The 16,588-nt window shown below is 36.4% G+C and overlaps 1 protein-coding gene across 3 annotated transcripts in view; it reads left to right on the top strand.

Annotated features, from left to right (window-relative positions):
- rhbdl1 (rhomboid, veinlet-like 1 (Drosophila)) overlaps positions 1-16,588 on the top strand; it is a 33,979-nt gene that overhangs the window by 8,978 nt on the left and 8,413 nt on the right. For all 3 annotated transcript variants that reach the window (XM_051682041.1, XM_051682043.1, XM_051682042.1), the window contains exons 2-6: positions 4,089-4,247; positions 9,179-9,403; positions 9,695-9,843; positions 11,922-12,034; positions 16,221-16,321. In XM_051682041.1, the coding sequence (XP_051538001.1) occupies positions 4,089-4,247; positions 9,179-9,403; positions 9,695-9,843; positions 11,922-12,034; positions 16,221-16,321 (747 nt within the window). The remainder of the gene's footprint in view (positions 1-4,088; positions 4,248-9,178; positions 9,404-9,694; positions 9,844-11,921; positions 12,035-16,220; positions 16,322-16,588) is intronic.

Genomic DNA, 16,588 nt, shown 5'->3' with positions numbered 1-16,588 from the left:
AAAACAGTCAAAGACGTCCATCTAGTGCATGTTTACATACACCAACAATTAAAAATTACACAGATGGGCAAAAGAACAGTTTGTTGAGCAGTTTGTGCTGAAAACAGCAAGAGGCACAGCAGCTGAATGAAAGAGCATGGCTTCTCTTCAGAGTTGTAACGTGACATCGCATATTTTAAAATCATCGCCAGATACTGTACATGACAGTGGTCAAAGACGTCTGTCTAGTGCATGTTTATAAACAAAAAGAAATCAAAATAGTCCACACTAGGCCTGCCTATCCTGCTATTGACCTATTTCATGTGATGTCACTGTATGACGGCGCCGCCATGTTTGTTAACAAAATTACATTTACCTTCAATGTGCTGCGCTGTGGGATGCGGCAAAATCCGTGGAATATTTTGTTTCTATTTATATATCTTGAAAAGGTGATACTGCTGTTTAATTACCAGAGCCAAAATGTAATTTTTCTTTCAAAAAAGTTTTATATTTTAAGTGACACCGATGTCAAGCAGCGATGAGAGAGCATGGCCTTTACTTATTTAAACACGTCAACTATATTTAACATAAACGAGTCAGATACAATTGAACTTGAAATGCACATAGGACGATGCTATTCAAAACACCCAGACTGTATAAAAGTTATGTCATAATTGTAACTCAGTGTAATAAATAAAAAGCACTATAATGTAAATAAATATATATTACTTATTTAATGTGTACTGATGTCAGTCAATAAACAACACACCATAAGATCATGAAGCACAGACTTTATTTACACCATCAGACTACACTGTAAAACACTAATATACCTCGGTAGCTTTCTGTGTATTCATCACGAGTTCAAGCAGCTCTTACATTCATACAGACAGCATCATCACAGACGTTTTGTAAAATTGTGACCAAATCAGAGCAGAAAACAACACAACTATTTATAACTTCTGGATGAGAGGTGTTCACGGTGATGTACCGGTAGGCGTGTGCACTCGCCGGTCACACATCAGACTCTCCGGCGTATGGAGATAAACCATGGATAAAATATATTTAAATGTCAGCGAAAGTCAAATTTGGCAATATTTGTGCTGACCTCACACCTGTATACACCTTTCCTGGGACTTTGCATGGATCAAAAGCATTTTTGATGTTTTTCTTGAGATCGTTTTACAGGTGTTTCTCCATTCACCGCCATTGTTTTCTGCTGCTGATGGTCACAAATATGGCGGCTGAGGTGAAATAGTAAAAATCAGGTAAATGTCTCCGTTTACAAACCGAAGCACCAGTGGGCGGGGCCAAGGGTGCGATGATGTAAAGTAGGCGTTGATGTTTTTCCATTGTAGAGGTGATCATGAATTAATGGCCTCCCATTGACGTAGGGAAGTCATGGAGGTAGGGCACGAGATGTTTTTGCAGCTTGGTTTCAATAAATGCTTTCATTGGGGATTAAGTTTTGAGTTCTGAAATTTGCTGGATGTTTTTATAGTAGAATGACCTCTTATATGTTAAAATATCAAGGATAATTTGATTCCTCATTACATGACTCTTTTAAAGACCTAACATGAGATCCGAGGTTGTTAATCGATGGTATTTGCTTCCGTTAAAGCCATCAGTCCGCGTTATTTCAACTGTGTTTTTAAGCAGTACTTGCTTTGGCAGCAGCGGTTCTGAGAGGAAGGAGGACAGTTGTTAGTTGGATTGCGGAACCATATTTAGCATTATATTTGCATAAAATAGCTGCAGTTTGTCTTCTAGAACTCTTCTTTTATGACCAGCTGCATTGATTTAACTCTCCATAGAAAAGAATGATTACAATTGTACTTTGATACATACTGTTCCACGGCACTGTTTGATTAGCATATTCACATACCATGAAAACTGACATATTTTACTACTAACACCAAGTCATTGCTCCAATAATACACATTTTTGGTCCCAGCCATATGGTGTGTATTTTTGGAAACCATAGCAACTGTAAGGCTCATTTTAGCACACTTTAGCAGCAGAACGTCAGGCGGAGGAAACGGCTTTGTTTGCACTCACATAATCAATGAACAAAGCTTCAAACGTATTGAGGACAGTGAGCTAAAGTTGTCCGAGCTGTTTGCGTGATCAGTTTGAAATGAAACAATTTTTATTCAAAGTGTCACTTGTTCTCATGGTGACATATTGGTAATTTGTAACCATAGTGACACAGCAGCAACTCTCCTCTGTGGTGAATCGCTAATGTAACTGATTCTTTCTTTCATTCCACATGTGTCTGCTGCTCACACTCTTTCACTGCTCTCATCCCTCCATCCTTCATTCTATCTTCCACACAACACTCAATTTCACTTTCATACTTTTCATCTTGTCAATTTTTGCACTCTTTATTTTCTGTCATTCTTCCATCTTTCTTTTCGTCCTTTTTTCTTTCTGTTTGTCCTTCCTTTCTTTTTCTTTTCTTCCTTATTTTTGTCTTTCCTTTCTTCTTTTTTCTTCCTTCTTTTTGTCCTTCTGTCTTTCTTTTTGTCCTTCTTTGTTTTTTATTTTCGTCCTTCTTTCTTCCCTCCATTCTTTTTCTTTTCTTCCTTTTGTCGTCTTTTCTCGTTCTTCCTTCTGTCTTTCTTTCTTTTTGTCCTTCCTTCTTTGTTTTTTATTTTCGTCCTTCTTTCTTTTCTTCCCTCCATTCTTTTTCTTTTCTTCCTTTTGTCTTCTTTTCTCGTTCTTCCTTCTGTCTTTCTTTCTTTTTGTCCTTCCTTTCTTTTTCTTCCTTATTTTGGTCTTTCCTTCTTTTTTCTTCCTTCTTTTTGTCCTTCTGTCTTTCTTTCTTTTTGTCCTTCCTTCTTTGTTTTTTATTTTCGTCCTTCTTTCTTTTCTTCCTTCCATTCTTTTTCTTTTCTTCCTTTTGTCTTCTTTTCTCGTTCTTCTGTCTTTACATCCTTCTTTTCATCCTTAATTTTTTCTTTCTTTTTGTCCTTTACTTTCTTTTCGTCCTTCCTTTCCTCTCTTTTCATCCTTTCCTTTTGTCCTTCTTTTTTCCTTCCTTTTTCTTTTCTTCCTTTTGTCTTCTTTTCTCGTCCTTCTTTATTTACATTCTTTCTTTTCATCCTTCTTTCTTTTTGTTCTTCCTTTCTTCCATCTTTTTATTATTCCTTCCATCTTTCTATTCATCCTCCTTTCTTTTTTCCTTCCTTTCTTCCATCTTTCTTTTTGTCCTTTACTTCTTTCTTTTTGTCTTTCTTTCGTTTCTTTTCATCCTTCTTTCCTTCCGCACTTTCTTTCTTTTTGTCCTTCCTTTCTTCCATCTTTCTTTTCTTCCTTTCTTTTTGTCCTTCCTTTCTTCCATCTTTCTTTTTGTCCTTTACTTTCTTTTTGTCCTTTTATTTTCATCCTTCTTTCCTTCCGTACTTTCTTTCTTTTTGTCTTTTAATTCTTCTTTCTTTGCATCCTTTAGTTTCTCTCTCTTAATCTTCTGTGAAATTTAAATACAGCATACAGAAATAATTCAGAGTAAACCTACACAGTAAAAATAGACGTGTGTTCTGCTGATATCTTGAGTGCATTTCAGTATGTATCAGACCGCTGGAATTGTGCAGAATAAGTAATGTTTTTCTAATGAAGTGTGCATGTTCACTGAGTAACTGTTCATTTGACTTTTAGGATCACTACATACAGTTCGATCAGCTCACGTTACTGCAACTATGACATGAAAAAAACGTCATGGAATACTTGTATATTAAAATGAATAAATGAGTAATAAAAGATCATGGTATGCAGTAACTACAGTGCTGAGTGGTTGTTAGCCTGTTGCTATGCAGTTGCTAGGGTGTTCTGGGTGGTTGCTAGCACATTGTTAGGTGGATGCTGGGATGTTCTGGGTGGTTTCTTACTGGCCCAATTCAAAATAGCCAACTCCATTTTCTATAATAATCTGGTCTCTAGATATGGCTTGGTTTGAGATATTATCCACAACGTAAACACTGCTTGACTTAAAGTTTAATTCTTGGGTTTAGGAGTTTGTTCAAATCCCTAATTCTAAGTGTAAAGTATTAATGTATGTGCATGTTGACAGCTAAACACACTCCTCTGTCTCTCTCTGTGTTTATGGACAGCTGGACCCAGATCAGACTGGTTTCATTACAGTGGAAAATTTCACTAGTCTAGCTGAGCATCATGAGTTACAACTGGACCCCAGTAAACTGGAGATGCTGCTCGCGCTGGTACAGAGCAACGAGCACGGACACGTCTGCTACCAGGAACTCATAGAACTGGTGAGACACAAGCATGCATACTAACATCTTCTGTATCTATGTCTGAAATCTGTAAAATGCTGCCTTATCAGGCTGTATACAGAGGTTGGAAAGCTTATATTGTGATTAAGAAAATGTTTTTTTTACCCATTTTTCTATCAGGATCTTTTGCTGTCTCCCACTCTTTTTCACTCTCTTGCTCTTGATACGAGGGAGCGTAAGTGTTTTCGCTCTGGCACAGACAGTTGAATCAATTTTGCCGCAGGCTCGTAAAATACACACACACACACATACAGTCCACACACACTCGACTGTGATGCTCAGTGGTGACAGTTGTGATGCTCTAGCTAGACTAGCTAGATGTGATACAAACCCACATGTAATTTAAGAAACACACATACACACAGATACTTTTTACTGTCTCTTACTGGAATTTAAGACACATGGTGATTTAAAATGATGTTTTAGAGGGCGAGAGGCAGAGGCTGAGGCAGAGGCAAAGAGAGAAATGGATGAATTTAAGAATTTGGGTAAAATATAAATCTGGGGCAAGAGTGAGGGGGAAGAAAGAGGAGAGGGGGAGAGATCATGCAATATATGTGAATATTGTGAGATCAGTGAAAAAATGTAGGTGTTGTAAGTGTATATGTATGTGTTCATATACATACTGTATGTATACAAAACACGAGCAAACCTCATTTTTGTGTAAATCGTTCGTAAAGCTGTTTTGAAGTAAATTCTCATGAACATTTTCATATTTTTTCAATGTTATTTGGTATGAACAAAATTTACACCTGCTCCCGACTACGTGTAAATCATGTGTAAGACATTCAAACATTTTGTGTTCTTTCAGGCAAACTGCCATGACTACATTTTGACAGAAGTGTAATGAATTAAGTAATTAAATAAACAAATTATTGAATGAGTGAAGATAACCTTAAAAAAGAACATAAATTAGTTAAAAAGAGGTTTGTTGTTTTCTTCTTAACCCTTTAAACTCGAATGAGCACGCAAGAAAAAAAATAATCATCAAAATATTAATAACTATAGTCTTGACCAACACAAAATAGGTATCGTTTTAAAGCTCAGAAGCTGTAATTTCCAATGCATGCAGGCATTATGACCAAAACTAAACAAGTGCTTTGAGATTTGCAGACAAATCAGAAGTGTTCTGTTTTGATAATTTATAAAAAAAAAAACATTGCACTGTACATATTATTGCAATCAGTAAAAACATCAAACTCATCATATAGCCATGTGTCATATGCTGTTGGAAAGCTCTCAAAGAGTAGAATACACCCAGCCTATTTGTTTAACTCACAGGAAAAAATATAGCAAGTAATAGCTAAGTATATGTCTTTGACAATTATGTTGGTGTTGCTTATATGCCGCATTTTCGCTTATAACTAAATAAACGGAACATAAAATATCACATACCATTACATCGAGGAGGCAATTATCTTTCAAACAAACCCACACACAGGTAATCGGATGCATAGATCATGAGATAATCACAGTGTTACATATGGCCACCAGGAGATGGCGCCAAGTACATGATACAGACTCAATGATGACTCAAATGGCACAGAATGAGACTCATTCTGTGAAATCTCATTACTAAAATCATGTCTGCATGCTATGCAAACCTTTAGTCATTGTTGTGTTTGCATGTGTTATTAGCTCTTATGTACAATTATTATGTTTTATTTGTTTGGAGAGGCTTTTGGACAGTGGTGTAGTAGTGACTGTAGAGGTGAGCACACGTGATTTTTTTCAAGGGTGAAAAAAACAAAAAAACATGAACACGCCCGGTCTCAAAAAGTCATATATTTACACTTAAACTGCTTAAAAGGTGTAAGAAATACTACATAAATAAATAATAATTAGACCAATTTATGGTCTGTTGTTATCATAGTATCAGTTGAACTTACAAAGTGTATGTCAGGGTAAGACAGTTTCTTGATATTAAACATCTATTTAAATTAATAGGTTTGATTAACTGTTCTTTTAATTAACTGTAAAATGGGTAACACTTCATACTTTAATCAACTAATACATACATTACCTTATTCATAATAAACTGTTAAGCATTGTATAGGTAATGACTAATGAGTGTAGTAATGTTCACTTTAACACGTTATCTTATATTACGATATACAGTACATAAGAATTAGTTATTAGGCTATTTGTTTTATTTGTGTACAAAAATGTTCTTTTCTGTATATAGTGAAATGGCTTTCCTATTAAGAAATATGAATTAAGATGATTTGATTTCACGCGGTGTGTCTCCGTGGTAACGTGCTCAACAAGGCGCGTGATAAGATGCGCGGATTGACAGTCTCAGACGTGGAGGCAACTGAGATTCATCCTCCGCCACCCGGATTGAGGCGAGTCACTACGCCACCACAAGGACTTAGAGCACATTGGGAATTGGGCATTCCAAATTGGAAAAAAAAATAAAAAATGTTTTAATAATAATCACAATTCACTCAGCGGTGCTGCGGCATCACCTCATTATAATTAAAAGTTACTAGTCAAATGCCTCCTCGCTGTTCTGGTGGCCATACGTATCATAACTCATTTTAGGTGGGCATACACAAAATCCTTTGAGAGATAGGTGGGCATACGCCATATGTCATGGACTACACTACTGCTTTTGGACACTATGATCAATTATTTTTGTAATGCTATAACTTTTGATTGCGTTGTCATATCAACACAAAACTGTCCTCAGATACAGTTGACATGATTGTGAATAAAATAAAAGCAGTTTTTCTGAGCCACCTTATTTACAACCAGAGATAAATATTGTTGAAAAAGAAAAATAAGAAAAAAAGTAAATTTTTGGCTAATTTATTTATTTATTTATTTTTTTCAGCAGTTTCTTAGGCTGAGAGTCTCATAATCTATATCATTAATACCAAACACTTGACCCACCTTGTTTTTGTTTTTGTTTTTTTGTTAGAGTTATAAGCCTTTAATTTTGGGTATGCCACTGAAATGGGACATTTTTAAAAACACCTTCAGAGCTTAAAGGATTAATATACTTGCATTTATTTCTTCAAAGTATAGTTTATTCCCGATTGTGCTTCATACATTTTAGATAGTTTTACCAGCAGAAGTGCTTGGGATGGGCCTAAAAGTTTGTGGGATGACGCAGTTTGTTTGATTTTCTCTCGAAAAAATAAATGCCCTCTAGACTTGTTGGACAGTTTATGCATTTGATATGAGCTCTATAATTAAGACAAACAACTCTGTGCCAAACACCAGTCCAGGCTTAAAACAGTAATCCAATTGTCCAGGTGCGTAGACTCAAAAATAGAATAATCAGAAGGTAAAAAGATGTGTTCGCACTCAGAGTCGGAAAAAATCTAAAATAAATGTATTTATACAGAGGCCCCAACAGAGCAAAAGATGTGCAAAAAGTGCCAAGTGCAAAACATTTTCAGGATTACCCCGTCATCAGTGCTAGATACCTGTAAGCAACACACCTGCAGTCATTTATAGTACAAGAATTTACCGTAAATATTCTAATATTACAGATACAGGATCAAATGTCAAAAAGACAACCCAGAAAGGCATAACTTGTAAATATATATCAAAATACAATTTTGGACCATAAATACAATTTATTTACCATAAATAAAAAAAAATTATTTATAATTTATACTATATATAATTTAGGTTTCTTAATTCAGTATAGGCATCAATAAATCATGTTCAGTTGATAATGTATGGTCAATGCTAATGCCGTTAAATCCGTAAATAAACACATCGCGGGCAGGTGCGTACAATACAATGGGGAAAAATTAGAAAAAGCCTGCACACTTTAATAGCTTGCAAATCTTTATTCGTTTACAACGTTTCGGTCAAAGAACAGAACCAGAGAAGGTTAATGGTGGTGAACGTCCTCCTGCCGTCGTGAACTGAACATTTATTACACTAAAGCTTCACATCAAACCATTTTTATTGACCTCTTGGACTGTTTGATTCACAAAAGAGCCTCTGATGACATCAAAAACATGCGATGACTGCAAGTTCCTCACTTTCTTTGAGACTCTATTGTGCTTGCTAAATCAAAATTTTACAATGTGAATGCACTTCATTCATAAAATAGATTTTATTACTGTTCCACGTAGATTTTAAAAGCATTTACCTGCGAGACTGGTGCCTTCCTTATATGGCGTTTTCATGGGCGTGGATTATGATAATTGTGAATGAACGTGCACACGCCCCCTATTTACGAATGTTTGGAATTCACTTACATACATTTAACAAACAAATCTGGGGTGTGCGCAACGTTTGTGAATCAGGAGGAACGTTTTCGGAAAGGTCCATTTTATGTGTAAATTACGTTGAATTTACTCATATTTACGAAAGTTTCATGAATGAGGCAATGTCTGCCCCATTGGTTCACTGTCTTACTGTGCACATTTCATGAATGCATGTTATTCCAAATAAAAATAATCCTTCCTAACTTTTGGTAACACTTTATTTTACTGTGTCCATGTTGCACAAATGACGTTACTATAGTAATAACAATAACAGTATGTAAGTACAAGCAGCTCTACAAAATAAGTACACAGTAATTACATGTAGTTCATTAGTATTACTCAGTAATTAACTATTAATTACTTGCTTTAGGCTACTGTTGTAGGTAATGCAACCTTTCAGAAATCTTTCCAAGAGTTAACGTAGTAAATTAATATCGGTTAACGTTAGTGGAATAAAGGTTACGGCAATAAAAGCAAATAATGATACATTCAAAAAAGAGGTGTTAAGGGCAAAGTATACTTTGGTTTTCCGCCTGTTTTACTCTGAAATGTGTCACATAACGGAAGTAAAATGATTTGCAAATGTTGTTTCATGTTGACTTTAAGACTTTGTCAATTAATTCAGTTACTTAACAAAAAATGAAATGTACATTCTCTCCCTCTCTCTCTCTCTCTCAGCTGAACAGTAAACGTTCTAGTAGTTTTCGCCGAGCCATTGCAAATGGGCGTCGCACACTGCAGCGAGAGATCCTATTGGATGAGACGGGACTGGGCGTGTACAAGCGCTTTGTGCGCTATGTGGCTTATGAGATTCTGCCGTGCGAAACGGACCGACGATGGTACTTCCATCAGAACCGGATCTGCCCACCACCTGTGTTTATGGCCATTATAACTATTGTACAGGTACACCGAAAACACATATTTCCAAAAAAAAAAAAAGTTGTCTGTCTTTTGTCTTCATGTTTGAAAATAAAGGTTCATCATCTCATCTTGACTTGTTTAACGGTTCTTTGGATTTTAAGAAAAGTTCTTGATGTTTCATTATTGGTTCTTTAAAGCAACAATACACAGATTTTTTTTTTTTTTTTAAGAACTAGAGAATAAAAAGTGCTTTGTGAAATTTAAACAGGTTCTCCTATGGTATCAAGCTAAAAAAAAAAAAAATGTGATGTTAAATGCGTTTGTGTGTTGCAGATCATTGTGTTTATGTGTTATGGAGTGATGCTGAATAAATGGGTGTTGCAAACGTACCAACTGGATTTCATGAAGAGTCCGCTGGTGTATCATCCCGGGCACCGGGCACAAATCTGGAGATTCTTCAGCTACATGTTCATGCATGTTGGGTAAGAATACGCCCATATACATATTTACACTGCAGAAAGAGGGATTAAAGCTCTCTAACTTATTGAGTGACCTTTGGACATCCTTAAAGTTCACCCAAAAATGAGAATTCTCTCATCATTTATTCACTCTCATGCCATCCCAGATGTGTGACTTTCTTTCTTCTTCTGAACACAAATGAAAATTTTTAGAAGAATATGTCAGCTCTGTAGGTCCATACAATGTCAACAGGGTCTGAAATTTTGATGGTCCAAAAAACACAAAGGCAGCATAAAAGTAATCCATACAACTCCAGTGGTTAAATCTATGTCTTCAGAAGCTATATGATAGGTGTGGGTGAGAAACGGATCAATATTTAAGTCCTTTTTTACTATAACTTCTCATCCCTGCCCAGTAGGTGGTGATATGCATGAAGAATGTGAATCCCAAAAACAAAAGAAGAACTCTTAGGAGAAAAGAGCACTTAGGAGGGCTGTTTGAAAGTGGAGATTTATAGTAGAAAAAGGACTTAAAAGTGCTATATGTAATATTTTTACTGTACTAAATCATAAAATGACCATAATATGTCATTAGAGAATTAGGAAACATGTCTAAGTTGAAATACTGGCTTCTCCGATAACAATGCTACAGCCAGTATATTCTACTTTGAAGTTTCCATTCTGGGCTGGAGTTTGTGTTTATGTTTATGTTTCGGCCTGTGTGATCCCGCCCACTGCCCACTCACCAATAGTATTTCGCCACCGCTGGGTTGCCAGATTTTAATACGTTTGCAGGCAAAAAACACTGAGTGCTGCAGCCATGGAAGCCAGCAAACGAACTGGATCAGAGATAACAGATTTCACCCGACCTAAAAAGCCTCGCCATCCAGCTAAAACCACCATGACCAGAGGTGTAGTAAAACAAGGATAAATATTGGAGATGCCTTTGGAAGATGGAGACAGCTTAAAGCCCAGAAATCCTTCAAAACGGATGCTGAGTTGGCTAATTTGCGTGTCAACATTCTGGCAACCCGCATGAGCTTCGAGTCTGGGGCGGGGCAGTCAACTCTCCAATATTTTGAATTTGGACTGCAGTACCCATTTCAAACGCTTGTTGTCAATCTTACATATAGCACCTTTTTGATCTTCAAAGTTTTGGACCCTGTTGACTTGCATTGTATGGACCTACATAGCTGAGATATTCTAAAAATCTTTGTTTGTGTTCAGCAGAATAAAGAAAGTCATACACATCTGGGATGGCATGAGAGTGAGTAAATGATGAGAATTTTCATTTTTGGGTGAACTATCCCTTTAAGAGATTTTTTAGAAGCTAAAATATGAGTACCAGTTAAAGTGTTTTTTTTTTTAGTTTTGCTCAAAGTCTGGAAACAAACAGTCTTTCTGTTCCTCAAAAGAAATGAGAAATTTGAGTTTGACAAGCTCTAAATACATTGACATACTCTATATTCAAACACGAGTTATTAAAAATACTTTATGCAATATTACATGTATTGCAATTATAGCAGTGGCGCAATACTGAATTTCAGTATAATCAGAGTAGCGCAAAAGTGTAACTGTGTAAAAGTAGTTCATTTTTATTGTAATAAGAGGCGGCAATAGGTAATAATGTAACTGGAATTTTATTCTATTAGGCAGAGTCTTTATAGTAAAATCAGCCTGAGCAGCAAGCATAAAACTCCTAGCAACTTCTATTCACATACTATAGTAGGTTTCGTTTAGTCGGCTTATTAATCATAGTCACCAAGAACAGGCACAGCAAGGAGATTTCATTGCAAACCCTCAGAGCTCATTTTTAAAATGTAAAATAATAGAACCTGAGAGATTTATACTGTAAGACTTTGTTGTAATTGATGCTATGTGGTTAGTTAACTCTGTTTGGGATTCTGCAGGGCTATGTGTTGGGACCTCCACATGTTGTTTGTAAAGACTGCCTGTAGAGAACTACACTACTGTTTTTGAGCAAGATTCAACTCTTTTAAGATGAGAGACAAACGTTTGACTTTGTTTTAAAGCTTTTAATGTGTGTGTGTGTGTGTGTGTGTGTGTGTGTGTGTGTGTGTTTTGTGTGTGTGTGTATGCAGTTTAGAGCAGTTGGGCTTCAATGCTCTTCTCCAGCTGATGATTGGAGTTCCGTTAGAGATGGTTCATGGGATCCTGAGAATCAGTTTGCTGTACATGGCAGGAGTCGTTGTTGGTGAGTATGTCTGTCCACGTAAGTCTCGCTGTCCTTGCACTTTAACACATTCACCAGGAGAATGTGCTAATATTTATGATGGACATGTCACCAGGGGGCAATGACCCAATCAGTAATCTCTGAATTATTCACACACACACACACACACACTCTTTGTCTCTGTGTGTAGCCTTCACTCACTATCATGCACACGCACACGGTGCAATAATTTTTGCGGGTGTATTTGCAACCAACAATGAATAGCAACGCACACACAGAGTTTTTTTTATCTAGTCCACTAAGGGGCTGTTCACACAGGATGCGTTCTTGTGTATAAAACATCAAGACAGTGCGCAGCAGACTGAATGAAACGCAGGCGTCTCGAGATGCCATTTCAAAAGTTATTTGGAATGCCCAATTCCCAATGCGCTCTAAGTCCTCGTGGTGCGCATGTGGAGGCTTCCCGCTATTCTCCGCGACATCCACAAACAACTCACCACGCACCCCACCGAGAGCAAACCACTTTTTTGCGACCACGAGGAGGTTACCCCATGTGACTCTACCCTCCCTAGCAACCGGGCCAATTTGGTTGCTTAGGAGACCTGACTGGAGTCACTCAGCACCCTGGATTCGAACTCGTGACTCCAGGGGTGGTAGTCAGCATCTTTACTCGCTGAGCCCCCCAGGCCCCCCAAAAGTTCTGTTTTTAACTTGTGGCGCTTATGGTGCGAGAGACTCAAAAAACAGCAAGACGTGCCGCAATAGATCCTTTTCACATTTCCGGGTTTGAAGTGCGGAAGCCGGGTAAACTTCTATAGTGGTGAATGGGAGACCCCAGTGAATCATATTTTTGCACTGCCACTTGCTCCAACAGAAAAAAGAACAAATCCATTATTACGTTTCCACACTCTTCCAAAAGAGGAAAGAAATAGAGAGATGGATTACAAGAGTCAGAAGAGAGAAAAATGCCAAATTTACTGTCACTCTCTCAGCAGCTGTATTGAAACCCCATTACAGCAGTGTTGAATTAATATAACACATATAACATATAACACAAAGTCATATAAATGTACATGAAATAATTGTAAAAATGTAAAGAAATGCAGCATCTTGTTTGCCGCATGTTTATGGCTGCAATAACGTGTCCTGTGTGAATGGCCCCTATGAGCGACTGTCTACACTGTCCATAGTGAGATTTAGTGGAGTTACATGAAGGAAAAATTAGAGTGTGCATGAACTGATAATAGAAAGTGAGAAGAGTCAGAGGAGAAAATAGTGACAATATGTGTGAGAAAAGAAGAGAGCAACGTGAGAAATTGAGTGTGGAGTGTGTGCGAGAAGAAAGAGTAATGAGAAAATTAACCAGAAAAAAGAGAGAATGACGAAAATGAGGCAGATTGCTGAGCACAGCGCAAATCAGTGTAGAGTGTGGATGTTATAGACAATCTGTCTCTCTCTCACACACAAACACAGAATATGCCAATATTCAGTTATCTCATCCTGTTTCTGCTGTATTATGCATGTATGTTTGCTTTCAAAGGAGATTTTAGTTTAGGGTACATTATTAGTTTTACTGAAGGGCCTCTGTGGGTTCGTAAACACCTGTTAATTTAAAACATGTAAAACATCCATGAAAAAGACAAACCAGAGAGTCCGAACTGAGTATTTTCAGAAGAAAATTTGCTGTCTCATAGCTCAGGAGACATGTGCTTGCATACCACCATACTACTCTTACTATTTCTGTCGTATATCTATATATTATATATTCATTTTTTGTATATATATATCTCCTTGGACTAAAATTGGACTAAAAACTCAACATAACCATTTTTGTTTCCAAGATAACAACCGGACACAACTTGCTGAACATGCACACAAGGAGGTCTTAATGTACATAATAATGTAGCATAATGTTTTAAATGTTATTCAGCCTACTATTTCACATACAGTATTTAAAACATAGAGGGCTGTATAAATATATAAAATGGGGCTTGCTTGACTAATTTTTACTGGTCAACTAGTTGCCAAGAAAAGTAACTGACCAGTCAGTTACTTTGGCGGGTCAATGGCTACCTTATGTCAGTGACTTTGAGGTTGTGGTAACCTAACTTTTGCCACTATTTTCCAAATTTTAAGAACATAATCCCAATCCAAATCATGCCCGTCATTTTGACAGATAAAATACAAGAAAGCAAGCCATTTAAACTAGAGGTAGACTGGTCTATTGGTTTTACCGATAAATCTGTGCCGATAGTTGTTTTTTTAGAAGTATCGTAATTTGCAAAAAGAAATTCTAAACATTCAGTACAGTTCTACAGTCTTCGTTTACATTATTCATCCTTATTTTGTTTTCGTCACTTCAATGCATATTTATTTTGATTAGATAAATCAAGTTATCTAAATTGAAGCGAGAACGTGCAAAAAAATGCGACTATATGGAAACATGCCCCGTCAGCACATACAGCATGTCTCCAACTTCATATCTTGTGAATAACAATAAAAAAATGCATCTAGTGAAATATATATATATATATACACACACACACACACATACACTACCGGTCAAAAGTTTTGAAACACTTGGCTGAAATGTTTTTCATGATCTTAAAAATCTTTTGATCTGAAGGCGTATGCTTAAATGTTTGAAATTAGTTTTGTAGATAAAAATATAATTGTGCCACCATATTAATTTATTTCATTATAAAACTAAAATTTAATAAAAATTTTTTTTAAAGTTTTTGAAATTGATGACTTGGACCAAATAATAAAGAAAAGCAGCCAATAAGTGCCCAACATAGATGGGAACTCCTTCAATACTGTTTAAAAAGCATCCCAGGGTGATACCTCAAGAAGTTGGTTGAGAAAATGTCAAGAGTACATGTCTGCAAATTCTAGGCAAAGGGTGAGTACTCTGAAGATGCTAAAATATAACACAGTTTTGATTTATTTTGGATTTTGTTTAGTCACAACATAATTCCCGTAGTTCCATTTATGTTATTCCATAGTTTTGATGACTTTACTATTATTCTAAAATGTGAAAAAAAAATTATAATAAAGAATGAGTAAGTGTTTCAAAACTTTTGACTGGTAGTGTGTGTGTATATATATATATATATATATATATATATATATATATATATATATATATATATATATATATATATATATATAACAAATCTAGTATATAGGCCATAAAAGCTTAATTTGGTAAATACTTAAATATAGAGCATTGTAACAGTGCCAAGTCTCCTTCGTTTCAAAATAAGAGTCCCGAAATAAGAAAGTGTATTTCAGACTTGTTTTTAGCTTAAAGTCCTGCGTTATGCACCAGATCTTAATTTTTTTCCCATTATTATTGGGATTTTGGTTGCACAATAAACTGCATCTGGGATTTTGCGCATTTTGGTCTCTATGTCTGTGCCTGTCACAGTAAGGAAAGACTATGACATTTTTTTAACATTCTATAAACCGATTTTAAAAACTATTGGTCAATTAATCAGTTATCTGCCTTTTCCAGCACATGGAAAAGGTGCCGTATATTGGTATCGGCAAAATCCACTATTGGTCGATCTTTAATTTAAACCATAGCGTGCCACCCATCTTTACTGCATCACTTTGCAGTGTGTTCCCCTCATGCATTGTAAACTTTAGCATAATTCCAAATGCATTTGCATATATTTGAAAATGTATTTGCATGCAAATACACAGGACGATAGACTCAGACTGAGGAATTTTCCTCCTGCTATCACCATATGGAAGAAGGACAACTGAAATCATGTGATCCAGGAGTAATCGGCACAGAACTAACTGACTAGTCGACTTTTCGGTGCAACCCCTAGTATATACTGCGCGGTATATAAGCAGGACACTGGTACTCCAGTCTAATTTTTTATAAAGAATTCTCAGTTGTTCATTTAAGAATCTTTGTCTCACGTTTCTCAGAAATTTTTTTGTAAAAATAAAAATATAATCAAATGAGACAATTGTTCAGCTGTAAATTAGCTTCCTGTTTGGACTACAAACAGAGAAGAGACTTGTATTATATGATAATAACTTAATGGATCAGCTGTCGTGACACCAGTAAGACCCTGTTAATCTCCAAATAATCAAGAAAACGGCTGTGCATATGAAATAAGACTGTCAGAACACTGATGTAGCAAAAACTGTCCAGCAGGCTAAACTTGTGTTTTTCCATCTGTTTTCTCAGGTTCATTGACGGTGTCCATCACAGATATGCGAGCTCCGGTGGTGGGCGGGTCCGGCGGGGTCTATGCACTTTGCTCAGCACATCTCGCTAACGTTGTCATGGTAACCAACACTAACTTGCTGCCATGGCGACTTCTGTTAGAATGAATGAAAAGGGAGGCAGAAGAAGAGATATAGACGGAGAGAGAATGTTGACGGATAAATCTCAATGGATGCTTTATATTACAGATTCTGTAAAGATCAAAAGAGTCTGGAATCACAGACAGATAAAAACAGGCCTCTGAGAGTCATAAAGTCTATTGATTTTCGGCTGTATTTTAATGGATGCGTTTAAAAGCTTCCTGTTCTTTCATAGAGATGTTATTATGG

The sequence above is a fragment of the Myxocyprinus asiaticus genome, chromosome 41, assembly GCF_019703515.2.
Source record: "Myxocyprinus asiaticus isolate MX2 ecotype Aquarium Trade chromosome 41, UBuf_Myxa_2, whole genome shotgun sequence".
Lineage (NCBI taxonomy): Eukaryota > Metazoa > Chordata > Actinopteri > Cypriniformes > Catostomidae > Myxocyprinus > Myxocyprinus asiaticus.
The sequence above is the reverse complement of the archived record's forward strand: the minus strand, read 5'-3'. Positions and strand labels throughout refer to the sequence as shown.